The sequence below is a fragment of the Hyaena hyaena genome, unplaced genomic scaffold (genome assembly GCF_003009895.1).
Source record: "Hyaena hyaena isolate Hyena2069 unplaced genomic scaffold, ASM300989v1 scaffold_467, whole genome shotgun sequence".
Classification (NCBI taxonomy): Eukaryota; Metazoa; Chordata; class Mammalia; order Carnivora; family Hyaenidae; genus Hyaena; species Hyaena hyaena.
This window is the reverse complement of record NW_024081100.1, coordinates 115658-143265: the sequence shown is the minus strand read 5'-3', so window position 1 is coordinate 143265 and position 27608 is coordinate 115658. Positions and strand designations below refer to the sequence as shown.

General features: G+C 43.5%; 1 protein-coding gene across 1 annotated transcript; it reads left to right on the top strand.

The window, feature by feature from the left end:
• Nucleotides 1–15060: 15060 nt before the first annotated feature.
• Nucleotides 15061–19001, top strand: SLC25A4 (solute carrier family 25 member 4). The gene is made up of 4 exons (XM_039253865.1): nt 15061–15289; nt 16604–17090; nt 17596–17736; nt 18560–19001. The coding sequence occupies exons 1-4, from the start codon at nt 15179–15181 to the stop codon at nt 18715–18717; spliced, it is 897 nt and encodes a 298-aa protein (XP_039109796.1). The 5' UTR covers nt 15061–15178; the 3' UTR covers nt 18718–19001.
• The last annotated feature ends 8607 nt before the right edge of the window (nt 19002–27608 follow it).

The following is a 27608-nucleotide window of genomic DNA, read 5'->3' as shown; positions in this document are numbered from 1 at the left end:
GAGAGAGAGAGAGAGAGAGAGAGAGAGAGAGAATCTCAAGCAGGCTCCACACTCAGTGTGGAGCTAGACACAGGGCTTGATCTCATGACCTGAACCAAAATCAAGAGCCAGATGCTCTATGTTTTCACTCACATGTGGATCATGAGAAACTGAACAGAAGACCATGGGGGGAAGGGCAGGGAGGAAAATAGATACAAACAGAGAGGGAGGGAGGCAAACCATAAGAGACTATTAAATATAGCGATCAAACTAAGGGTGGATGGGGGCATGGGGGAGAGGGGAAAATGGGTGATGGGCATTGAGGAGGGCACTTATTGGGATGAGCAGTGGGTGTTGTATGGAAGCCAGTATGATGATAACTTATATTCATAAAAATAATAAAAATAAATATTTGCCCAAACCTATAAAATGAAAAAAAAAAGAAAAAGAAAAAGAGCCAGATGCTCAACTGGCTGAACCACCCAGGTGCCCCAAGGAACTCTGAAATATTTTGACAGATATTTCAAACTACACAAAAGAAAAATAACTTAATTACAACTAGTCCTGTGCTTCTTACATTTCTTCACCCGAAAAATCACACGTATAAGAGGTAGAGTAGCTTTGCATATATTTGATGGCTGCATGCACAGTACTTTGTAGGAACGTCTCCCTTGCCCCAAGTAGGGGAGAGGGCATGAAATAAGGAATTAGAAGGCCCGCTGCCTACCAGTTGTGTACAAAGCTTGGGCAAAGCTACTCACCGTCAGGACTTCCATTTACATCTACATAAAACACAGATAGTAACTTGCCTCATGGAGTAATTCGTGAGCATGACACGAAACGTAATAAAGTGAGGGACCTTTATAACGACAAAGTGTTATACAATTGTAAAAGTTGGTTTTTATACATTAATAAAGATTAATGCTGTGGACCACTGAGCATTCCATCTTTAGTTTGAAAGAAACTTCAATGGATTGTTTTCAGTTCCCTCTTGCAGGGTCAGGAGAGAAAGCCAATGACAGAGAGAGGCTTCTGCTTGATCCCAACACAACCCAAGGGCAACAGGTCTGCGCTCCTGTTGGCCAGTTAACGCGGTTGGTGTAGACAGACCCATGTCCTAGCTAGGGCCCTCTAAGATTATTTTGTGGGCTTAACTGATGCAAATAGGCTCCACACATGGATCAAACTGACTGAGTAATTACCAAGTGCCCAGTTTAGGATTCCAGTTGTGTGGAGAGACCGTTGAAGGCGGTCTGGTTTCCCAAATGGTGCCTGGTTGCACATTCGGTGCATTTCTGCAACGTCACTTCCATACGTAGCAGGCATTCTTCGATGACCTGCTTGAGCACAGCATCCGTGACAAAGATGTGGCCACTGCCCCCCAGGGCCTCACACCTGAGCCTGGGGGTCAGACAGGTGACTTAACGCTGTGGTAGACAGCAGAGTAGACTAAAAAGGCGATAGGGAAACTGAGCAGGGAGAGATCAATTCTAACAGGCAGTTTAGGAAGCTTCTTTGAGAAGGAGATATCAAGTCAAACTGGGTGGCTAAGAAGGAAAAGAATTCAAGGAGAGGAATAATCTGATGCAAGACACCAGGAGCCCACGAGGCAGTTCCTGTGCAGGCTACACGGGACTGGAGATCAGGGAAGGGTGAGAGAGCTTTGAATGCCAGCCAGGAGCTGAGGAAGCAGGGAGATCCTAAAGGCCTCCAAGCAGGAAAGCAACGCCTCAAAGTCACACAAACCACGACGGAGGTCAATTCTCTAATTTAAGGGTGGGGGGCGGGGAGATAAAGGAGCCTTTCACTCGGCAGTGATACAGGAGCCCTGAAATGCAGACATCCTTCAAAGGAGATACTTTGGTAGCGTCCCCTCCCTTAGGAAAAAAACAAAATTAAAACTTCCAGGCAACCCTCATGACCTTGCAACAGGAGACGACTTAATTAGACTATATGTTTGTGTGTTATCACATATGGGAGACAAAGAATATATATATATATATAAGAACTACACCACCTGCCGTTCGGGGCTCGGTTCTTTGGGTACGAACCCAGCTGAGCAGCGCGGGCAGGAATAAAGTCGCTTCCTAGAAAGAAAAGCCTGAGTGTCAGGAATCTCTGCCGAGAATCCTGCTACAATACACTGACCTAAACTGTAAGTTCCCTGAAGGCAGGGTCAGGGGCTTAGTCATTTTTGATTCCTTGTCAGGCACAGTGGGTGGTGATTACAAAGGAAAGAGACAGAGGCGCCTGGGTGGCTCAGTTAGTTGAGCGCTGGACTTCCACTCAGGTCATGATCTCACGGTTCATAAGTTCGAGCCGGGCACCGGGCTTAAACGGAATGAGCCACCCAGGTGAACGGTGGGGTTTTTAAAAGCTGCGCCCCTAGTCGGGGCGGGGGGGGGGCTCCCCTCCAGCCGGGAGAGGGGGGGTCCGGGCCAGGGCCGCCTCGCAGCCTCGAGTCACTCTCAGAAGGAGGGAACAGCGCCTACCTCAGCTCTGCCGGAAGAACTGAACGTGACGACCCAGGCACAGGGCTCACAGTCCAGGCAGCCGCACGAAGCTGCCGCTGAGTGAAGTCTGGGGGAAACCTGCGTCCTACGGGGTGGCCGACTCACAAAGCCACAGAAGGCACTTCTAGGGCGGCTGGGGGGCCAGGAGGGCGCAGCGTCTGCGGAGCAGGAGTCTCGGGTTGGCCGCCGCCACGCCCCTGCGCACAGCCCCCGCCCCCGCTCGCCCCGCCCCCGCTCGCCCCGCCCCCGCTCGCCCCGCCCCCGCTCGCCCCGCCCCCGCTCGCCCCGCCCCCGCTCGCCCCGCCCCCGCTCGCCCCCGCGGACTCCGTGGGGCGGGGCCCGACACGCTGGGGGCTCTCCGGGGGCGGTGTCTCTTCCTCACCCCGCCCCCCGCCCCGCCCCACCTCCCCCGGCGGCCTGCGCAGCTGGAGGGCGTCCGCCGGGCGGGAGGGGTCCGCGCGGAAGGAGGCGCGCTCCCGGGGCCGCGTTCCAGGCCCGCCCGGTCCCAGCCAGCGCGCCCTGCTTTCGCGGTTGCTGCGGCGGCCGTTTGCGGTGCTGCGGGTTGCGAAGGGGGCACCGAGAAGGCAGAGGGCTCCGACCGGAGCCGGCGCCCTTTCCAGCCTGCCCTCGACCGCCCCCGCCGTCCCGAGTTCAGTCCCCTCGTCTGCGCCACCGCAGCCGCGCAGCCTGGGCCGCTGTCCCCGGAGACCCTCCTTTCTGTCCCCTAGAAAGCGGACGGGAGGGGGCTGAGCGGGGGATACCGACCCCCACCGCACCCCGGAGAGTGTCTGCTGCCCGCAGGGCCCGAGCTACGCCCGGAGGCGCCAGTGGTGGCGCAGCGGGGTCGGTGGTCCGGGGAGGGGACCGCGCGTGGGGCGCCTGCCAGCGCACGCCCCAGGGGTTCGCTCAACCCTAAGAACGGGCCTGGCAGGAGAGGGTGACTGCAAGAAAGGAATTAATCTGCAGGTAGCTGCGTTCTTTTTATATTAAGCAAATCACTGCGTTTCCCTCTGAATAAATCAGAGAAAGTCAAGTTTGACGGAGAGTTAGATCCTGCTTAAGAAACCTTTTCTACCGCCTCCCCAGCTGTTTCTGTGTTCTCAAAACAAAACCTACTGTGTGCCTCTCTACACAGCTCCCGGAAGGTTAGGATACTTAAACAGATCATTTCCTTGCCAGGATTCTCCTAGCATCCCATGTTCTTTGCAATTCCACATAAATTTTAGAATCAGTTTGTCAATTTCTGCCCCCAAACGAGCTTGCAGAGACTTTGATCAGAGTTGCATTGGATCTGTTTTGTCAAATTTATTCCTAAATATTTCATGTATTTGGTCCTATTGTAAATGTTATTTCTTAATTCATTTTCCCAAGTGTTTATTGCCAGTAGATAGAAATACAGTTGGGAGAGCCTGGGTGGCCCAGTCGGTTGAGCATCCTGCTTTGGCTCAGGTCATGGTCTACCGGGTTTGTGGGCGGAGCCCTGCCTCGGGCTCTGTGTTGACAGCTCTGTCTCTCTGTTTCTCTCTTAGAGATAAATAAACATTTAAAACTTAAAAAAAAAAAAGAAAAGAAATACAGGTAATTTTTGTACACTGATCTTTTATTCTGCCAAATCTTGATACTGGATTTTTAGCTCCCAGAACTGTGACAGAATATAGTTCTGTTGTGTTAAAATACCCAGTTTGTGTAAATTTGTTACAGCTGCCCTAGGAAATGAATACAGAGATATTGCAATCTCTAGCTCTAATTGTGGATTTGTCTATTTCTCCTCGCAATCATATCAATTTTTGTTTCATGTATCTTAAAGCGCTGTTTTTAGAAAAACATACAAAATTGTTATGTGCTCTTGAGACACCAACCCCTTTCTCCTTATAAAATGATCTTTTTCACTCCTGATAACCTTCTCTCTGTTACAGCTTTTTCTATCTTTTTATTTTTTAATCTATTCGTGTCTTATGTTTACAGTGCATTTCTTGTGGCAGGGACATACTTGGGTCTCGCTTGCTTTTCCCATATGACAGTGACTGCTTTGACTTCATTATTTTTGCCTACTATTTTGAGACTTCACTTGTATGCCTTTTTAAAAGTAGGGAGACCCCTCCTTTGTTTCCCCTTAGTGTACTATTGCCAGGTTTTTAGTAAAAATTAGAGACCTGAATAGGTACTATTTTGAGAATAGCTACATGTGATCTCCCCCTAGTGGCTATATTGAATAATGTTATGAAATTCAAACATGTTATTCCAGAGCACAACTTCTCCATGGCAAGCTATGTATATTTAACAGCTGTGGCAATTCCTTATTAAGTTGACCTTAGTGCTTCCCATAGCAGTGAGTAAACTGCCTCATGGTCCCAAGAGATGTCCAGAGCCTAATTAAGCCAAGAAAGGGAACTTGGCAATCTTGAAACCTGACAAAATCACAGCCACCCCAAATAATTAATAACAGTTACTGTGTTTGAATACATTAATAATTAATTAAGAAACATATAATGGTTGACATAGGATAGTCATGGAAAGTACGTAATGTGAATGATGACTTTCAAAAACAATCAGAAGGAAGACAAATAGAAAGCATCAAATAAAGTGACAGAAATAAACATTTTAAATATGTATAGTAGTTCCTTTGCAATTTCCTTTGAATCCATAATTATTTCAACATAAAATTTAAAACATATTAGTGGTCATGGTAAATGGAAATGGATCCAAACTCTTTAGCTAAAAGAATAAAACTTTTAATTTTTATTTAAAAAAAGGAAAAAATAAAATATGGAGTTTACAGGGAACATACATAAAACACACAGAATGGTTAAAAGTAAAGGGTTAGAAAAAAATAAACCGGGAAAATACAGACTAAATGACGGTAGGCTTTGCTCTGTTCCTTTATGTGGAGAAGACTTTATGGCAAGAATTACTGCAGATAAAGAAGACCACAACTTAATGATAAAAAGTTAAATTTACCAGAAAGATATAACAATTCAAATATTGTATTCCTTTGAAATTAAAGTCTAAAATGTTTAAAGGAAAATTTAATAGAGCTACAAGGAGAGATCGAAAAAACAACCATTAAAGTGGCTGAATTTTATATGGCACACAATTATTACAATCGTATTTCTGCTGTATAATTATATTTCTGAGTATATAATTACTCCTACTTTATACAATGAAATTCCATATGCCTATATTTCATAACGCTCCAGAAAAATTATGGTTGGGTTACATGTGCTCCATTATTGGAAAAAGTTGAGAACTATTGCACTAGAAATTGAGGCACGTCATTTTCTATTCATTCATTCAACATCATTTACTGAGCAACTATTATGTTTAACTTATCCTGGAATGTCTATGCTAAAAGAGTAAGTTGTACTTATTTAGTTTAGCCATTTAAATAAGGCATAAGCTGGAGTTTCATAGAACTTTAAAGGGAAATCTGTAGTTTTCTATAACTATGATTATAGCCCTGAAGTCCCTTCACCACCATTCTCTCTCTCTCTCTGTGTCAATTAAGTCTGTATCTACTTCTTAAATAAATGTGCTTGATGGAACAAACAGCTGTAAAGAATTTCCAAAATTATCATATGTCTTCAATATATTTTCTTTTAAAACTAAGAAAATACTATAGCAAGTAAGTACAAATACTGGCCTAGCAACTCAACTGTATGAGGTACCTTAATCTCTATTAAGAGATTCCATTCTGCCAAGTAGGGAGAACGATTTGGGTCCTTTACTTTCTCCCCTTTTTGCAATGATTTACATCTAAAATCCAGGGATTGCTGTAGTACTAAGGGTAGGTACCACCGATCCATGTCGGCATCAGAGGCCAGGTCCTTATTGCCTCTGTTCTTCAGTCCCTGCTCCATCAAGGTCACTCAACATTTGCCTCATTTACAACCATGAAGCTCTTCAGGTCTGGCTTGTTTTCAGCCAACCTTGACCTTAGTCTGCAGCTCCCACACCACCTGGGCCCGGAGAAACTTCATGGAGGCTATCTGGAGTCCTTCACACTGGGAGACTAACCTATAAGTGCTGGAATTTGTTCACCACCTCCCTTATTCTACTTGGATGGATTCTGTAAGGCTGTCTCTGACCTGTGTACTAAAACTTCACCAGCCTTTTCTCTCCTGGCTTCTTGCTGCCTCTCTGAGCCAGGGGGAGAGTATAGGGCCCCTGTTTCTCAAAGACCCCCACTAACGTCTCTCTCCTTGCTTTCTCTCTCACATACTTCCTTTCTCTCCAGGCTTGGGAAAACTTGATATAATCTTTAGAAGGATGAGGTGGGCACGAACATTCACTTTCCTTCAGGCGTTCCACCAAATCTACTGTTTATACTTGAAATCCTTCTCTTCTTTTGGAAATTGTAATGCCAAGAATTGTTTTTATTTTCTCTGCTTCCTGAGTGTTTTCTTTTTCTGAGGCAATGACACAGAATATCTACCTATCTGCATGAGAAAGGGGTCACAGGCTACAAGCAAACATATAGGAGAAAAAAACCTCGTGCATTAAAATAGCAAAATATTATTACTACCCAAAGCAATCTACACATTCAATGCAATTCCAATCAAAATTGCACCAGCATACTTCTCAAAACTAGAACAAACTATCCTCAAATTTGTATGGAACCACAAAAGACCCCGAATAGCCAAAGTCATACTGAAGAAGAAAACTAAAAGGGGAGGTATCACCATCCCAGACTTTAGCCTCTACTACAAAGCTGTCATCCTCAAGACAGTATGGTATTGGCACAAAAACAGACACATTGACCAATGGAACAGAAATGAGAACTCAGAAGTGGACCCAAAGGTGTACAGCCAACTGATCTTTGACAAAGCAGGAAAGAATATCCAATGGAAAAAAGACAGCCTTTTTAACGGATGGTGTTGGGAGAACTGGACAGCAACATGCAGAAGAATGAAACTAGATCATTTTCTCACACCATGCACAAAAATCAACTCAAAATGGATAAAGGACCTGAACGTGAGACAGGAAACTATCAACACCCTAGAGGAGAAAGCAGGAAACAACCTCCTTGACCTCCACCGCAGCAACTTCTTACTTGACACATCCCCAAAAGCAAGGGAATCAAGAGCAAAAATAAACTGTTGGGACCTCATCAAGATTAAAAGCTTCTGCACAGCCAAGGAAACAACCCAGAAAATTAATAGGCAACCAACGGAATGGGAAAAGATAGTTGCAAATGACATATCAGATAAAGGGTTAATATCCAGAATCTATAAGGAACTCACCAAACTACACGCCCGAAAAACAAACAACCCAGTGAAGAAATGGGCAGAAGACATGAACAGACACTTCTCCAAAGAGGACATCCAGATGGCCAACAGACACATGAAACGATGCTCAGCATCCCTCCTCATCAGGGAAATACAAATCAAAACCACACTGAGATACCACCTCACGCCAGTCAGAGTGGCTAAAATGAGCAAATCAGAGAACTCTAGATGCTGGCGAGGATGTGGAGAAACGGGCACCCTCCTACACTGTTGGTGGGAATGTAAACTGGTACAGCCCCTCTGGAAAACAGTGTGGAGGTTCCTCAGGAAACTAACAATAGAACTCCCTTATGACCCAGCAATAGCACTGCTAGGAATTTACCCAAGGGATACAGAAATGCTGAGGCATAGGAGCACATGTACCCCAATGTTCATAGCAGCACTCTCCACAATAGCTAAAACATGGAAAGAGCCTAAGTGTCCATCAACAGATGAATGGATCAAGAAGATGTGGTTTATCTATACCATGGAATACTCCATGGCAATGAGAAACAATGAAATCTGGCCATGTGTAGCAACATGGATGGACCTTGAGGGTGTTATGCTAAGCGAAATAAGTCAGGCAGAGAAGGACAAATATCATGTGTTTGCACGTATAGGAGGGTTAGGAGGAACTTAACTGAGGAACAAGGGGGAGAAGAAGGGGGGAAATGGTGGGGGAAAGGGGGAGAGGCAAACCATGAGAGACTCTTGAATGCTGACAAAAACTGAGGACTGATGGATGTGGGTGGAAGGGGGGATGGGCATGGAGGAGGGCACTTGTGGGGATGAGCACTGGGTGTTATGTGGAAACTAATTTGACAATAAACTATTTGTAAATAAATAAATAAATAAATAAAAATAAAATAAAATAAAATAAAATAGCAAAATATTGTTATTCACCAGTACAGAGCAAAAATGGTCTCTCTGATAACACTTACTAAACATTGATTTTGATATTAACAGGGATTATCCTGTTGATGAAATGAAAACGGAGGAGCCCCTGAATCATAAAAAAGATGGTGTGGTGGTTTAGTATACAAGTCAGAGACAGACTTACAGAGTTCACTGAAGTGTTTTTAAAATGATTGGTAGCGGGGATGCCTGGCTGGCTCTGTAAAAATAGTGTGTGACTCTTGATCTTGGAGTCATGAGTTCAAGCCCCATGTTGGGTATGGGGATTACTTAAATAAAAACTTTAAAAAACACAGTTGGTAGGTTGTATGAAACACTAACTACTAGGGAAGCCAGTTCAAAATGTACTTAAAAATCAATCAAGTCAACTCCAGGTGAGTAATGGCTTTATTTATAGAGAATGCAAGTCAGAAACGAGAAGCGTCCACATGGAAGGTAGATAGATAGTTCTAGTCGGAGGTGTTATTTTATCCGTAAAATTAAGCTTACTTGTGCCATAAAATACTGAATATGCTTGTTGGAGTCTTGGAAAAAGTAAGGAGGGGTGCTAAGATTATGAATGGCAGAGAAGTTACAGAACTTTCTTTAGGAAGGGGGGAATCTGCCTGTGTTAGTTTAGTTGGGGGGTGGGCCGCCAGGCTCCCCTGCCTCCAGCAACCCATTGAGCAAATTGCTCCAGGGATAAGGGCTTTCCAGGAAAAGGAGACCCTCTGACTATTTATTTATTTATTTATTTATTTATTTATTTATTTAATGATTCAGGGGCTCCTCTGCCCCCCAGAAATCACATCCTTAAAATAATGGTGTTTAAAATCTTTCTAACAAAACTTGTTTCATAAGCATTCATACAATGTTAAAAATGTAACCTCTGGGGTGCCTGGGTGGCTCAGTGGGCTAAGCGTCCGACTTCGGCTCAGTCATGATCTCACGGTCCGTGGGTTCGAGCCCCGCGTCGGGCTTTGTGCTGACTGCCAGCTCAGAGCCTGGAGCCTGTTTCAGATTCTGTATCTCCCTCTCTCTCTGACCCTCCCCTGCTCACGCTGTCTTTCTCTCTCTCTCAGAAATAAATAAAACATTAAAAAAAAATTTTTTTTTAAAAATGTAAACTCTGAGGTACCACACTGAAGGTCATTCCCCTGGGAAGACAGCAAGGGCCCCAGTTGGACCCTGTCACCCCCTGCACGGGAATGGCCTTGTACACACCACAGGCGTGTCTGTTCCTGCCACGTGAGCTTCTCCGGGCGACAATCTTACCTTTCTGATTTTCACATCACCAGTACTCTGCAGAGTGTTCGTGCCTGAAGCGAGGATCTGATAATGCTTGTTGAGAGATGAAAAAGAAAAAAAGTAAATGAATGAATGAATGCATTGGGCGTTAATGGTTCAGATCATTTCTGTTTTGATGTGGAAGAGTAGGAGGAAAACACAAACCCTAAGGGGTTGATCACTAAAGGATAAGAAGCTTCTAGAATGAACAATGGGTTTAAAAAAGACACATTTTTGGGCGCCTGGGTGGCTCAGTCGGTTGGGTATCCGACTTCAGGTCAGGTCATGGTCTCACACTTTGTGGGTTCGAGCCTTGCGTCGGGCTCTGTGCTGACAGCTCAGAGCCTGGAGCCTGTTTCAGATTCTGTGTCTCCCTCTCTCTCTGACCCTCCCCCACTCATGTTCTGTCTCTCTCTGTCTCAAAAATAAATAAACTATAAAAAATTTTTTTAAAAAAGACACGTTTTGTAGTTTCATACTTTTTCTTGGCATTAGCTAAAATAGGGACTGGTGGTTGAAGCCTTTTGTAGGAAACCTCACTACTTACGAAGGTATGTGGTGTACATGTGCACTTTGATAAGGACTTCACTATAATGGCACCTGATTATAAAGAATTTGTTAATCAAGATACTGCTCTTAAGAGATAAGCTAATGAGCAACAGTTGTAGAGAAATATTGCATGTATTTTGTTTTACCTTTTTGAAAGCAATGCATCAATGTGAATATTTTTAATGAAATTCAGAAACTCATATGTGGTCTTAGGTTATCAAAAAATACATTTTCAGAATTCATTCCTCTTTGCTTAATGGTGAAATTTACCATGTGAACAAATAGTTTGGTATGTTCTAATCACTTACTGTTTTAGATACATACTTATACACAGCCTCTGCATTATCACCACAATCAACAAACCCTTAAATATTTTTCTTTATTTCTTGTACCTTTCACTCTTTAGCAGAACCCATTCTCTATTCCTAGTTTGGTAAAAGATCAAAGATTCTTTAAAGTTTCCACTAAAAATAAAAAAGATGGGGCGCCTGGGTGGCTCAGTTGGTAAGCATCCGCCGCTTACTTTTGGCTCAGGCCATGATCTCACAGTTGGTGAGATCAAGCTCCACATCGGGCTCTACGCTGATGATGCAGAATCTGCCTGGGATTCTCTCTCTCCCCCTCTCTCTGCCCCTCTCCTGCTCTCTCTCTCTCTCAAAATAAAAGAAATAAACATAAATTTAAAAATTAAAATAAAAAAAAGACTAGCTCAATACCTTGCTCTCATTTCTATATTGCCCTCCCCCCCCCCCCCCCCCCCCCCCCCCCCCCCCCCCCCCCCCCCCCCCCCCCCCCCCCCCCCNTCCAGCCTCCAGGACTCTACGCCACATTTGAGAGCAAAGTTGTCTCTCTTATCTCCTAGGTACCTTGTCCATTCTTGTGCTGGCAGAAAGCCACCAAGTGCTGAGACTGGCAGGTGGACACATATTCTGCTGAGCGCCATTCTCTGCCCTGCCTGTGTAAGTGATACCGGGATCTTGTGACCGCAGGCAGCTCATGCTCCTGAGGGCATCTGAGGCCTCTCTTTTCTGAGAAAGCCCATGGAGGGCGAGGACAGTGTATGAATTTCCGTGGAAAAACTCATGTCAAGGATTCCAGCTATCGGTCACCCGACACGACAGGACAATTGGACAGAAGCCAAGGAGAAATACGATATCCTCCACTTAGAGAATATAAAAAATTGTGATTAGTAAAATCAAGTGCAAAAAAATTATAATACTTCCTGAATTAATATGTTAATATTTAATTTTAACGTCTATTAAAATCATCTAGTGATATTTAAATAATTGGACAACTTGATAGTAAAGACAAATCCAGACATATTAGGCAGACAAAAGTTTTTCTTTATTAAGCGGTTGTAGAATCACATACAAGTTGTTTTATTTTTTTAACGATCAATGATCAGATAAATGTCATGATGTGATTTCACTTATTAAAACTACTTAAGAACTTCATATATGGCAAACTGGGATTAGTAATCTAAGACAAATAATGGAGAGAAGGAAGGATCTACTTAAGAGTTAGTGTTGAGAATGGTATGGTATGAAATGAGGTCAAAGAAGTAGAAGGAAATGAGCTAGGAGGACAAATAGACTAAAATATCTGCAAAAGAGATACATTTATATCAGAACATGAAGTATATCATCTAACAGAGATTGTATTTAAATATATAGCACTATTAGATCAATGTAATAAAAAGTATCAAAAGAAAAAAATTTTTTTTTTTAAATATAAATTGGGGCGCCTGGGTGACTCAGGCGGTTAAGTGTCCCCCTTCAGCTCAGGTCATGATCTCCTAGTTCATGGGTTCAAGCCCCACGTCGGGCTCCGTGCTGACAGCTCAGAGCCTGGAGCCTGCTAGGGATTCTGTGTCTCCCTCTCTCTCTGCCCCTCTCCTTCCTCATGCTCTGTCCCTCTCAAAAATAAATAAACGTTAAAAAAATTTTTTTAAGTATCAAAAGAAAAATAATGTGAAAACCGCTCAACACATATTTATTGCTCCAAATATATAAAGAATTATAGATACAGAGAAATACTCTGCTTTCATGCCATAGGGAGTCACTGAAGATTAAAAATTTATACAAAAGGGAAGCAACAATAATATAAAAACAGGAAGGGGGACAAAACATAAGAGACAAACACAGAGAACAAACAGAGGGTTGCTGGAGGGGTTGTGGGAGGGGGGATGGGCTAAGTGGGTAAAGGACATTAAGGAATCTACTCCTGAAATCATTATTGCACTATATGCTAACTTGGATATAAATTTAAATAAGTAAGTAAATAAATAAATAAAGTAAAATAAATAAAAATTAAAAAATTTTAAATTCAAAAGAAATTTATGCAAAAGGAAAACCCTGACAAGCTAAATGGAATCACATGGACTATGTACAGTTCCGTAGCAATTAAAGAGGGGCAAATTAGAGCTCATTAAGCTGCACATATAACTAAAAGATGCTTTGTTTTTAAGGCAGTGGTGCAGAAGGATCCATAACCCATTGACCCTGCTGGGGGGCTGCATTCTATCTTTTTTTTTTTTTAATTTTTTTTATGTTTCATTTTTTTCTGAGAGAGAGATAGAGAGAGAGAGCATGAACAGGGGAGGGTCAGAGAGAGAGGGAGATACAGAATCTGAAACAAGCTCCAGGCTCTGAGCTAGCTGTCAGCACAGAGCCTAATGCAGGGTTCAAACCCACGAACCGTGAGACCATGACCTGAGCCGAAACTGAGCCACCCAGGCGCCCTGGGCTGCATTATTTCTGAAGAACAATTTTTCAATATGTAGCAAAAGCTAAAAATCTTTTAAAACATTTAATTGATTCCATTTTAGGAAGGAGAAAAGAGAAGGAAAAAATCACAAAGGGGAAAATGAACTTTGTACAAGTATGTAGCAGAATTATTTTTCATAGTAAAAATAAGAAACATCTCTAACGCACAAATGAAAATGGTTTAGGTAATGCTCAATATTAGCAGAATGGAATACAGTAGACTATTATGTGCACTATGTTGATCCATGAAAATCTATAGGTGAAGCTGTAATAAAGCTGAAGAAAGGATAAATATGTCCATTGCCAAACTTTGTTCCTTGCGTTATTGAACCATCTCTTTTTTGAATCCACAGGGTCAAACTTTGTTCCTGGTGCACAATAAATGCTCAAGTGATTGGTGAATGAACGCATAGATGGCTTTTCTGTTTATGCTGAATTCTTGATCTTCTGCCTGCTCTGACCTTGGTAAACGTGCATTTGCCAGCTTTTGTACTGCTCACCTAGATTTCTGGACTGTAGCCTGCCCAACCTCAGATAAATGCATACCCTTTGTGGTCCTGGCACCCAACTGGTGACCTTTCTCTACTGAAGTTTCCATACCCAGGGCGTCAGACATCTGCAGTTCAATTAACACCAACGTGATGTCTGCATTCATCAGCAAGCTTGTGAAAACGTGCATAAACTTTGTCAAGTTTTCAAACACTGGAAGAAACCTGAGTGAAGAGTTTAGAGTTAAAAACCAATTGCAATCATTCTAGGGGAAGGAAGAGCTGTATTTGAAATCCTGCATGATTGTATGAACTGCCTACAAAAAAAAAGTTAAGAAAAATCAAAGTTCATAGTAACGCATTAAAAAACAACACCACCACCCAACTCAAAGTTGCATTCAATTTCCTAAGACTAGATAGCCTATGTCCCAGGTGCCTATTGAAGAGGCAAATAACAGCCGGGGATTTGACCTTCTCTTCCTTGATATCCCAGTCACCCAGCAACTCTAATGGAAAGGCTAACAGCAGTGACCCTCAAGAAGCCTACAGCTGCCTGAGAACATCCTGCCCAAAATATGTCCTGAGATTCCGTCGACAGCAAAGTGGCACATTTAGACCTTAAGGGATTTTCAAAAGAAGTGTCCTGCACGGCCCCCTTGCGCTCGACCTTGCCTAGTGGCACTGAATGCCAGGACTTAAGTATTTCATGGTAGAATCAACGAGTCAATGACTGAATGGAGGGAAGAGGGGATTTGGCAGGTTGCCAGATTACGAGGCAATCACAGCATCAAGTGACGTTAGTATTTATTTTGGAGGATCCTGATTTATTTTCGAGAGCACGCAACTCTGAAGGGGCCCAAATCCAAGCAGTGAGCCTGGTGAGGGACACCGTTACAAGGAAGGGCGGGGGACAAAAAACGCAGCCTGAAATCCCTTGGCTTGGAGCGGTCGCGTGCAGGCCCGAGGTTAACGCAAGCCCTGCTTGAGGCATCGGTCCCGTGTCTGTCCCCAGGTCGGCCCCAGCCTAAGCCTCCTTGTGCTATAAATACAGCGGCCCACATGCTGCGGAGACATGGTGTTCCCTCGGCTCGCCGGGACAGATAACATGAATTTGCCCTTTAAACGTCCCAAGCTGAAGGCACAGCCCCCGGCCCACCCCTGCCTCCCGGAAGCGCCTTCGCCCCGGTTGCCCTCTGCGGAGGAGGGGGACGGCGAGGGGGTGTCCAGGCACCTGCCCAGCCAATGCGCACTGCGCGCACGGCCCCGGGGTCCCTCCTCCTCTCGCGAGAGAGCGGGCGGGGGATATAAGGAGGGCTGCGGGGCGAAGCGAGCGGCCCCTTCGCGTCGCGCAGGGACGGAGAGCTGGTGGCCGTGCCTGGCCGGGCGGAGGCGAGAGCGAGAGCGCGGCTCCCGGAGGCTGTGTGCGCCCGGCTGTCAGCATGACCGATCAAGCCTTGAGCTTCCTGAAGGATTTCCTGGCCGGCGGCGTCGCCGCTGCCGTGTCCAAGACCGCGGTCGCCCCGATCGATAGGGTCAAACTGCTGCTGCAGGTAAGGACGGCGCGGGCGCGGGCGCGGCGAGCCTGGTGCGGGCCCGGCGGGGCGCGCGGGGCGCGCGGGGCGCGGGCGAGCTGCAGCGGCTCGGGGGAGCGGGGCGGGCGCGCCGCCGCCAATCTGTGCTAGGCCACAGGCCCCGCCGCCTGGCCTGCTGGAAGGGGAAGGTGCCCTCTGCGTAGAGACAGGTCCCGCGTCAGTAGCAGATTCCTGGTGTCGGGTGGCGCCCTGCGTTCGGGTGTCTATATATGGAAAGCCACCCCGAGTGGGTTACCGCCAGCCAGATCCTGCTCCTGGGACAGCCCTGACACTCCGCTAGGCCTCGTAGGTCGGCCTCACCTTTTGATTTTCAGTGTTCTTGCATCTTTTTTTTTCCCCCTACGCATCCACTTTTTACAATAAAAACCTCAATGTAATTATTACTCAGAAACTAGCTTACAGTGACCCATGCACTGTGCTGTAGGCTGACATATATATTATTTATCTTTGCATAAGCTCTGTAAGATAGGTATTATTCCCTCCATTTTGCAACGGAAGAAACAGGTTTTGAGAGATTGAGTAACAATTTTTAGAATAAATTCGGATTGTCTCACCTTGTCCCCAGATCTTTTCCTCTGCAGCCTGATCTCTGGTTTATCATCATCTCCGTTGTGTTTTTCTCTACTTGCCCCAAAGGCGAGGGGCCCTCAGTGAGAAACTGGGTCTCCTCAGTTTGGGGGTCAAAATTATCATAAAAACCCCCAGCGAATTGCTCACTTACAGACAGCAAGGAATCCCTCAATAATTAATTACTGGGATAATCTGCTTGAAAATTTTCAGGCTCTGATGTCTAGTGGATTTATTCTCCTTCTGTTAGAGACCATTTTTTAGATCCTGGTCCGCAGGGAGACTCCATCATGAGACTGAGGAATCATTAGCTCCTGCCCATCCTGTCTTTTAAATTAGAGCAAGTGCCCTTCAGGGCAGGGACCTTTACCTCCCTTTAAGCCCCTAATACGGTTCTGGAAGCTAGGGGAAATGCAGCGCATGCATGACTCTCTTTACAATTAAATCTTTTCAGTTTATTTGGGGAAGAACCGTTTGTCTCAAATGCAAACTTGATAACTGAGGCAAAATTGGATTGATTGTTTTGGCTTGTTATGCAAGTAGCCGACATACTTATTTAGATTTAATATCTGATTTCCCCATTTATTTAAGAAAGAAAATCAGGGAATGGTAAGCGTTCATTTTCTCCTATCCTGTTTCGTTCTCCCCCTGCTCTTGGCCATCGTCACCCAATTTCTTCTGCCCTCCCGCCCCCCCTCCCCCCAGGTCCAGCATGCCAGCAAACAGATCACTGCTGAGAAGCAGTACAAAGGGATCATTGATTGTGTGGTGAGAATCCCCAAGGAGCAGGGCTTTCTCTCCTTCTGGAGGGGTAACCTGGCCAACGTGATCCGTTACTTCCCCACCCAAGCTCTCAACTTCGCCTTCAAGGACAAGTACAAGCAGATCTTCCTGGGGGGCGTGGACCGGCATAAGCAATTCTGGCGCTACTTTGCTGGTAACCTGGCTTCCGGCGGGGCAGCTGGGGCCACCTCCCTCTGCTTTGTCTACCCGCTGGACTTTGCGAGGACCAGGTTGGCTGCCGACGTGGGCAAGGGTGCCGCCCAGCGTGAGTTCAGTGGTCTGGGTAACTGTCTCACCAAGATCTTCAAGTCTGACGGCCTGAGGGGTCTTTACCAGGGCTTCAGCGTCTCTGTCCAGGGCATCATTATCTACAGAGCTGCCTACTTCGGAGTTTATGATACCGCCAAGGGTGAGAGAGGGGCCTCGGGGTGCAGAGTGGGGAGGAAGAAGGTGCCTAGGGGTCTGTAACTCACAAAGGACCTCATATTTATTAATCTTGTTTTCTTTCCTAGCCCCTGGGCTAAAGTGAAGCTTGTGACGAGGTGGTGGCACAAAGGATTCTCCTTGTCCTCTACTGAAATGAACTCTAGCCTGGAGTTATTCAGAGAGGAAGAAGGGGAGCCTGCTTCCCCCCTGCCCCAGCTCTGTCAGTTACCGAGTTGAACTTGGGAACCTCTTTAACATGCCCTGTACCCTGGGCAAAACTCTGGGTTCCCTGGATCCCGAGGGCATCCCCCAGCTTTGGCTGGCTGCCTGGTTATTTATGAGGCACCCCACAAAGGTCAGGTTCTTCCGGAAGGGTGGGGCATGGAGTTGGAGGTTACAGCGGCCTCTTCTCCATCCCTTCTTGCTTTTTGCTGAGCTGCTGAGAGAAATCACTTCATAGCCATTTGGCTTCTTGCCTCTGCACACAGGGATGTTGCCTGACCCCAAGAATGTGCACATTATTGTGAGCTGGATGATTGCCCAGAGCGTGACAGCGGTCGCGGGGCTGGTGTCCTACCCCTTTGACACTGTCCGCCGTAGGATGATGATGCAGTCTGGCCGGAAAGGGGGTAAGCCTGACACCTACGGATCTAACTCTTTATTTCTCTGCCCAACGAGAACGCCAGTCAGCGCTCTTTCCAGTTTTCACTATTCTGGTTGTTAACATTTTTATAATTAGTCCCCCTTCTTACTGTCAATGGGTCCTTTAGAGAAGAGAATTTGCTTCTATTAAAGGGGTAAGGACATCAAAAATGAGATGTTGAGAGGTGAACTGAACTATCTAGTGTTTTAGAGACCTTAAGCCCTTTTCCCTTAGGGCCTGGGTACAGAAACACAGAAAACTAACTAGCTAGTTTATTTAAAAATAATTCTTGCTTTTGGTATCTAGCTACGACAGGTGTCAGTGGGAGAGGATGCTTTTGTTGGGTGAGATGGCCTGAAGTTCTGGCTTCCAGAGGTTGAAACATGAAATTGGCCATTTTAAAGTTAAAAAGTCAAATCTTAGTTCCATATGGTTCAACTTACTAGTTGTGTCTCTCTTAACCATGTCATCTTGGGCAGTAGAATCTGAGACTCCACCTGTCTTCTCCCTCATCAAAAGGGGGACCATCCAGCTTAATACCTCTTCACCCCATCCCCCGATTGCACAACTTGACCACGTGTGGGTTAGCTGGTTAACTACCCCAGTTACTTGATTTTGGGTTGAACGTGTAGGATTGACAAAAGACACTGCCTGACAGTTATGCAAGGAAGGGGGTGTTTAGCTAGATGCCTAGAGCCGGGGCCTGGAACTGAAGCAACTGACTTTTCTAACACCGTGTAGATGTCTTTCAGAGTAAAAGCCTCTTTCCTCCAGAATTCTGGAGCCCTTACCAACATTTGTTTCCACAGCGGATATTATGTACACGGGGACGGTGGACTGCTGGAGGAAGATTGCAAAAGATGAAGGAGCCAAGGCTTTCTTCAAAGGTGCCTGGTCCAATGTGTTGAGGGGCATGGGCGGAGCTTTTGTATTGGTATTGTACGATGAGATCAAAAAATTCGTCTAATGTAATCGAAACTCAAGTTCATTGGTTCCAGATCCATCGTGTGGTTTAATAGACTTTTCCTACGGGAAGTAAAAAGATAGATCTGGGATAAAACCAGACTGAAAGGAATACCTCAGAAAAAAATGCTTCGTTGAGTGTTCATTAAACCACAGATGTATTTTGTATTTATTTTACATTTAAATTCCACGTGAGATATAATAACTTATCATACTTGTACGATTAACTGAAGAACTGATCATGAAGAAAACCTAATGTGACACCCCAATAAAGACCACTTAACACACCTTGTTTTCTTGAGTTCTTACTAACTGCTACGTGGATTTAAAAATAAGACCAGCAATGCAGATCTTGCTGCATGACTCATTTATAACTCTGTGGTCCAGCTCCTGAATGTCAGATGTCATACTATGTATCCTTTGAGTACCTACAATGCTTCTGGTTGGGCCTTCACACTTCAACATCCTATGCGCTTTCTGTCTTACCTCATACCATGGTGCTTGAGGCTCCAACATGGTGGCATGGATCATAGCTTTCAGCATCCCACCTGATTGTATGCACTTTCTTGCAATCTGCAGGGACTCTGAGGTTTCACTGAGCAATTTCAAGAATTTTGTGAGATTAGCGAATGTTCTGTCTTCGTGCCTTTAGAGAACTGTGATACTTCGATCTGACCAGCAGACAGCATTCACTGAAAATCAGTTAGCAGCTAGTATTTAATATGTTAGGCTCTGTGGAAGATACAAACAGACGGGGACTCATCCTGAAAGAAGTTTACATGAGGTTAGGGATAGGAGTGAAATGGCCATTGTTAAATAATGTAATGTTTAATATAATCTTGGTTGAGTAGGACTAGAAGGGGTTAGATGAACTGTGGGCAGTGGTGGGAGGTGTGGGTCTGAAAGAAAACAGCCAGAGTTAGAGACGTGGGCATAGGAAGGACCTGCCAGCAGTCTTCTCTGTGACGACTTATCAAGACCTGGAGGCAAAGACAGTTTTTTGCATTTGACTCTCATAAATTTGTGAACAAGAGAAAATGACAATTTCTAGTTGTAAATTACCTTTGGTTCAGAAGACCAAATAGTTGATGTAGCTCTAGCTTGTTAGTCATTGATTGGACACGAGTCCCTCTATCCTAGGCCAAGCTTGAAAGGCAGACAGGTCTTGTGTGTTTTTCCTGGTGGGCAGTTTGAGGGGTGCATGACTGTGTACCTTCTGTTCTGTTCTTTACCCTCCTTCCCAAGCCCTTCTGCCTACTCTTACCTCCACAGGAAAAAAAAAATCCGCTGCTTTGTTTTGCCACAATAACCAAGGTTACATCTGTCCTAATGTAGTGGATAGCGATGCCGATGGAAACAGGCTAAGGAACTGAAAAGAAAGTCTCTCAATCCCATCTCCAGGCTGGGTCACAAATATGTGGTGTTAGGGGCCTTCTGGATACATTATCCTCATGTTGCTTTTCATCCTAAGGATGATATGAACGGTCCAAATTCTGTTGCTGACGGAGAGGAAAGAAAAGCAGGGCAGGCTAGTAGGGCAGATACGTTTGTGGAGTTACCTTAAAGTAAGGCCAGCAGCCCTTGCAGTATTTTGAAACCTAAGAGGTGACGGAGGAGTCATGAAAAACAGCCAGGAACTGAAAGCAATGAATGAATAGTGAGTCTTCCCAGACCAACCGAGAGCTAAAATTGTTTTCTACTCTTTAACTGGGTCTTCCCTGGCCTGGGGCAGGAAATGGAGAAGAGGAATCGATGTTTATTACACAGTAACACATCTGCCTTCGGCTCGTGGCCCACAGGTCGGCCTCCCCATTTTGCTAGCGTTACCCCTGCTGCCCTGGGGGAATGGAGATTTGCCAGCCTGAGTCCCTTCCTCCTTCCAGCGACTCCATTCACCAGGAACTCCCAGAGCTGAGCCTCTGTCAGAATTGCCTGTCATGTGGCCGGGGACATCCTGTCTCTACAAATCCTCTCACTGCACTGTCACTGGACAAAGCTGTCACACTTGAATGTCTGGGAAGATGAGAGGGGTTTAAACTAACAACTCAGAATTGAGTGTCCTGCCCCCAGGTATGTCTTGCAAGCCCCCTTTCCTGCAAAACTACCTCCCTCAATGCACCCCTCCTTTTGCCACCCATGCCCCAGTGTGGAAAAAAAAACCCAAAACCTTTCCCTTTATATTTTCTCCCTTATAGCCTCACCTATAGGTATCTTCTTTTTAGCCACCTTATTTTATATTTTGAGTCTATGAGAAAAACCATGGAGGATGATAGAGTTTAGCCCATAATGGTAACAACATTTACAAACTTGCCTCAACTGTCTCCTTCCCATTTTGCTTTGTGTAAAATACGCAGCACACCTTGTGCTGAGGCAACACGCAGGGCCAAGAGGGGAAGGAAGCTCTCCAAGGGCAGTCATCCTTATTTCACTGCCATGTGCCTGGAACCCGAAAGGGTGCCTGGGAACAGATGCTCTGTAGTGTTTGCTGAATGCAAGAATAAATGAGGAAAACATGCACCTAAAACTCACAGCACCAGGAGACTATCTGGGGAAGAGCAAGTCCTCCAGTCTGGGGGGAATCCTGAACATGCATAGCGAAGGGACAAGCATGTTGGGGGCATATAATGGATGGAAATTTCTGGTTGCCTTACATTCAATTTTCAAGTTTAAAAAAACATACAGTTTTACAAAGTCCATCATGCCATGAATTCCTTTTAAGTTTTCTCTTGAGTGTCAGTTTTTTAAAAAATTTTTAAAATATTTTTGAGAGAAAGAAAAAGAGATAGCTGGGAAGAGGCAAAGAGAGAGGACGACACAGAATCCAAAGCAGGCCACAGGCTCTGAGCTGTCAGCACAGAGCCCCATACGGGACTCAAACCCACAAACTGCAAGATCATGACCTGAGCCGAAGTTGGATGCTCAACCTACTGAGCCACCTAGGCGCCCCTTGAGTGTCAGTTTTTAATCAATCCATGATAAAGTACAGTGGACCTTCACTGAAGATCGCGTATTTGCAAACTGGCCTCCTCTTTAACCCCTGTGTGTTCATTCTTGGGTATGCAGAGGGGCGAAAAACAGGTCAAACAAGGCCAGTCTTGTTTCAGCTCATACTCTTAAGAAAGAGACCTTTACATGGGGGGCCTGGGTGGCTCAATCGGTTGGGCAGCCGACTACGGCTCAGGTCATGATCTTACAGTTCGTGGGTTTGAGCCTGTTTCAGATTCTGTGTCTCCCTCTCTCTCTCAGAAATAAATAAAACATTTAAAAAGAAAAGAAAGAGACCTTTATATTTTTGTGTTTTGTTGATAATTTCATTGTTTAAAATGCCCCCCCAGCATAGTGCTAAAGTGATGTCTTGGGTCCTAAGTACGAGAAGGCAGTGATGTTCCTTCTGGAGAAAATATGTGTGTGAGATAAGCTTCCTTCAAGCATGAGATGTATACAACAAACTATAAAGAGCCACTGAAGTGGGGGGGGCACCTGGGTGGCTCAGGTGGTAAGCACGTGACACAATCTCAGGGTCTCGAGTTGAAGTGTCATGTGGGACATGGAGCCTACTTAAAAAAAAAAAAAAAAGCTGCTGAACTTTTTAGGCAGGGAAGCGGCATGATCAAATTCCCACCTCAGCGCTTTGGCAGCAGGGTGGAGAATGACTGGAGGCAAGGAGACAGCAGTGGAGACAGAGCAGTAGCCGTGGGACTGAAGGAGCTGGAGTACCAGATAAGCGGGATAGGGCAGGAGTGAGGGAAGAGGCTGGGCTTACCCTCAGGCTCTGTCACAGGTGTGAGAAAAGACAAGCAAAGACAAGCGGATCCTGTTAAATCACCATCCCCCACCCTGGAAAGGACAAGGTGGGGGGAAGGAAAATTGGGCTGCTTCATTTGACAGTTGCCCAAACACCTTCAGTTTCCAACTGGCATAACTCATTTGGCAATTTCACTGTAAGATCTAAGAATTCTCTTCAAAAACAAAGTGTATTTGTGGCTTATTAAAGATGCCCATATTGGCAGACTAGGTAAATGCAAACCAGTGCTCCCTCTGAAAACTACTAGAAAAGGGATTCAAACTAATATTTGTAATAAAAATCTGCTTGAAGGCCCTGGAGAACTAATAAGGCATGTGACACTATGGGGCCAAGGCCACGATCTGAACCCACAGAAGCGAGCCTAGTATTTGGGGGTGTTTTCCCCATGGAGTATCTTCAAATTGTGGAAAACACAGCTGCAGGGCTAAGGAACCAGAAACAGTTTGAACAACCTCTTGGGGCAAAAGGGACAAAAAGCAGAATCCAGGTCCTCCCATGAAAGGGGAGCCTTGGTAAACACCCATTTGAACTGGACTCCAAAAGGTGACACTGTGACAATAAGAGAATGGGAATAGAGCCCCTGCAGAGACTGACGACCGTTCAATCTGTTTTAATGTGATCCAAGATTTCACGCACCCCTGCTGCCTGCCAGAAGCAAAAGTAAATCCTGTCTGCAAGAAAACACCATCCAGAGCAGTGTCAACAAACTCCTTCTCTGAAAGACAAGGCAGTAAATATTTTAGGCTTTGTTGGCCAGATGGTCTTTGACACATTGGCTTTGCCATATTGCAAAAGTGGTTTGGACGAGGAAAACGAGTAAGCATGGCTGTGTTCCATAAACCTTATGTACACACTGAAATGTGAATTGAACATTCACATTACAAATATTCTTCTGACTTAAAGAAAAAACACTGAAGAAGGCAAAACCCACAAAACCAAATACTAGGCTGCTTGAGGGCTCATGGGCTTTAAACTTGCAGACCCATGATCTAGAGTTTCCAAGATTTTTCTATTTTTCATATGAACCAAAAACACAAACCTATCTTTAAACCATCCTATTAGAGGGGTGCCTGGGTGGCTCAGTTGGTTAAGCGTCCGACTTCAGCTCAGGTCATGATCTCACGGTTCATGGGTTTGAGCCCTGCCATCGGGCTCTGTGCTGACAGCTAGCTCAGAGCCTGGAGTCTGTTTCAGAGTCTGTGTCTCCCTCTCTCTCTGACCCTCCCCTGCTCACGCTGTCTCTCTCTCTCTCAAAAATAAATTTAAAAAACATTAAAAAAATTAAACATAACATAAAACATCCTATTAAAAGTATATTCTAGGGTGCCTGGGTGGCTCAGTCAGTTAGGCAATTGACTCTTGATTTTGGCTCAGGTTATGATCTCATGGTTCGTGAGATGGAGCCCCGTCATATGTCCGTCTCTGGGCTGGGCATGGAGCCTTCTAAAGATTCTCAATCTCTCTCTCTCTCTCTCTCTCTCTCCCCCACCTCCGTCCCTCCTCCACTTGTTTACCTATGCACTAACATAAAATAAATAAAGTAAAATAAATAACATTTTAAAAGAGCACCAACTACAAAAGACTGATAAAGTGGACTGAAGTAAAATTAAGCATTTCTGTTCACAGACATCATTTATAGTGAAAAAGCAAGCCAGACTGGGAGAAAATATTTGCAGCATAACTCACACTGGGACTGTATTTTGTTCAGAAGACATAACTCCTGCAAACCAACAAGAAAATGACATCCAACCAACAGGAAAATAGGCAAAAAACTATGAAAAGGGACTTCACAAAACATATAGGTCATCAAAGGAGTGCGAGTAGGTCACAAGCTAACACTACATACCCACCTAACTAGTTATATTGGTGAGGCTGTGGAACAACAGCAATTAATATACTTCTGCTGGAAAGTAAACTGGTTCACTCACTCTCGAAAACTCTACATCTGTAGACTCTATCACCCAGCAACTCCGCTCCGAAGTATATGCCAACCAAATGCATGCACATGTAATCAAGGTATGTCTACAAAAAATCTTCATATTAGCATGATTTGTAATAGCCAAAAACCTGGAAACTACCTCAAGTGTCCATCAACCACCTTACAGTCATATGCTGGAATATTATACGGAAATGAGAACAAATGAATTATAGCTACATGAAACAATATGAAAGAATGTCAGAAACATAAATACATTCAGCAAAAGCAGGCAGACACAAAAGAATCTAATTCCATTCATAGGACATTCAAAAACAGGCAAAACTACACAATAGTCTTAAAAGGTAACATAGTAGTTCCCTTTTGGCAGGCAAAGAGTGTCATGACGGGTAGGGAGCCCCAAGGGAACTCCCAAGTTCCGGCAATATTCCAAGTCTGGATCTGGTTATGGGTGACACAGGTGTTTGCAATCTAACAATATATGAGGTGCACATTTATGTTTTGTGCCCCTTTCTGTACTTCTGTAGTATTTACATAAATGGTTAACAACAAAAATCTTTATATCCCTCTCACATTCCCCAAAATATTATTAAAAATTAAATCTTCCTAAATTAATGGTAAAATTTGGTTTTTCTAGTTGGTATACATAACTACATGCGAAGACGATATATTTACCTAATACTAGATATTTTCTTCATGAAATAAAAAATTCTCAGAGTGAAATAAAACAAAGCTTCCTTCAAGCTTGGAGATCAGCTATAATTACCAAACACATGAAATGAATGTGTGATTTTTGGTGAAGACTATCATTATAATATAAATACTCTAAGAATTCAGAACCATAGTTTTTAATAGTTTTTTTGGTGGCTATCTAAATTCTTTTACCATAGTGGATGTCAAATTAGGTTCATAGCAAAAAAAAAACACAAAAAATCCAAAAAAAAAAACCCTGTGTCTCATTATAGTAAATTAATGACAGGTTACCTGGTGAGTTTACTTTGTAAAACAATAAAACCTTAAGAACATCATCTAGAACAAAGCATGCAACTTACCTGAACTTAGAGAGGCATAGAACATTAAGACTGTTATCATGGAGGCTCCAGAAATCTCTCTCAGTGGCTTAAAAAACCATCACCAGAATTTTTAAATCAAATAAAACTTTCTATTACGATGTAATCTTATTTGCTGTAAGTATCCTTGAACTTTGTAGTTGTGAGCTCACATTTACTATTGCGAGAACTACTCAGTGATTTATTCCAATGGCATCATTATTATTAACCCCTCTTCAAAAAAATTCCTAAATTGAAGTTTTAGCAGCAAGTTTTAAAAAGGGAATTTCTTATCATTCATAATGCATGTGAAATGTTGCTGTGGACACTTTAAAAAAAAATTCTATGAGGCTATAAGGGTGTCTGTTGCAGCATCTTAACAATTTTACAGAACAAATTAGATGATGTGGTTTAAAGAGATGGTGACCAGCAAGATAATTTTAAGCAAACCCTTTCCCACATAAATGTCATGTTATCAAATATATAAATAACTAATACACTCCTTCCAACCTCATTCTAATTCTTAGACTTGTAAGGTGCATCAAAGTTATTATTCTAATTTTTAAAATGGGAACAAGAAAATGCATTTGCCACCTATGAACTTATGGAGGGGAAAAGAAAATATATTTGAGAGATGGGTACAGGATCAAAACTCAGTTATCTTTTGTTCTTGTATTTCTTTCTTCACTATGTTAAATTCTTCAGGCCTAAAACCCATAACAGATCGGGAAATTTAAAAAAGATGTTGATTTTTTTTAAGTCTATTATTAATCTTTATTCATGGAAATAAAGTAGCCATTAGCATTAAGTACATTTCCTAGGATGGTATACAATCATTTATAGGTTAAGATTTTGGCATTTAAGATATTAAACATTTTATAAATTTAATTATTAAAATATAATAATTCCAACTTGTGTCTTCAACTTTATATCGGCCATAATACTCTGCACAGCATGCAGTACCTGAATCCAAAGCAGGGAAGTGCACAAGCATCATGATAGCTTCTTTCTAAAGTTGCTCTCATACCCATTTTTGGACACTGAGTTAATGGTTTGAGAACTGCATTACACTGCATTTATAAGCAAACCTGAAGACTTTTATTTAGAGTAGCAGCTATGAATGCAGCTTTTTGATGGAGACTGAACAAAGTAGGGAAAGTTTAAGATAAAACAGTTATCTCTTAGGAAACAATTTTAATAGTTCAAAATCTCTCATAAAATCTTATTAAAATGGAGGCAACATTAGTTGAACATTTGACTGGTATGAAAATAACTCTCAGTAAGAATCTTGCCTAATAATTTGAGGTCCTGTATTATAATTTCTAGTTGCAGATGTAAATTTTGAAAGTATATGTATTAGGTCCAAGTGAACCAAATATGTAGTAGTTAGTGAGCGCTAGGTGATGCTTCACCTTTAAGTTCTTGAAAATGGAAAGAGTATACTTATGATTCCTTCATAAAAGTGTCCCTTAACCCTTCAAAGTAGCTTGGCTTATATCAGAAAGTTGCATATTCTTCAACTCCTATCCTTGTATTTTTACTTATCGTATCTAAGTAATCATGATGACAGTACTGTCAATTCTGCTTTGAAAAGATGAATATTGCTGCTCTTTGCAACTTTTACCTCAAGTTGAATCCTAGCTATCAGCAATACTTAGATGAACCCCCTCCCCGTCAAAGCAGTAAAAACTGAAGGCATTAAATTAGTATCTAAAATCAAAGTATAGCTTGATCTATAAAAATGATGTGTTGTAATCCTGACCTATGACAGCAAAGGTCGTATAAAACATATTCAGAGACTAATGTTATTATGAACATAAAAGGTTTAAAAGTTTCATATATATATATTTTTCCCTAATAACTTAAAAATCAATTTCTAAAAACTGGCTTACAATATCAGGCAGGTATCCAAATGCTGAGTTTTAAATTCAGCATTACCTTATCTCTTTTAAAGATAAGTTGTTATATAAACATTAAAAGTGCAATAAGCTAACCACAAAAGAAAACAAAACACCCTTGGTTTAGTATAACTAAAGTTAATAAATAAAGCAGAGCACTAAATGATGTAAAAACAGTCACCAGAATAGAGCTTCAAATAACAATGA

Excerpts from the sequence above, each read along its gene's own strand:
- SLC25A4 (XM_039253865.1), top strand. The coding sequence starts at position 15,179 with ATGACCGATCAAGCCTTGAGCTTCCTGAAGGATTTCCTGGCCGGCGGC. Across the intron at positions 15,290-16,603 it reads GGGTCAAACTGCTGCTGCAG|GTCCAGCATGCCAGCAAACA; the intron begins GTAAGGACGGCG and ends CCCTCCCCCCAG. Across the intron at positions 17,091-17,595 it reads AGTTTATGATACCGCCAAGG|GGATGTTGCCTGACCCCAAG; the intron begins GTGAGAGAGGGG and ends CTCTGCACACAG.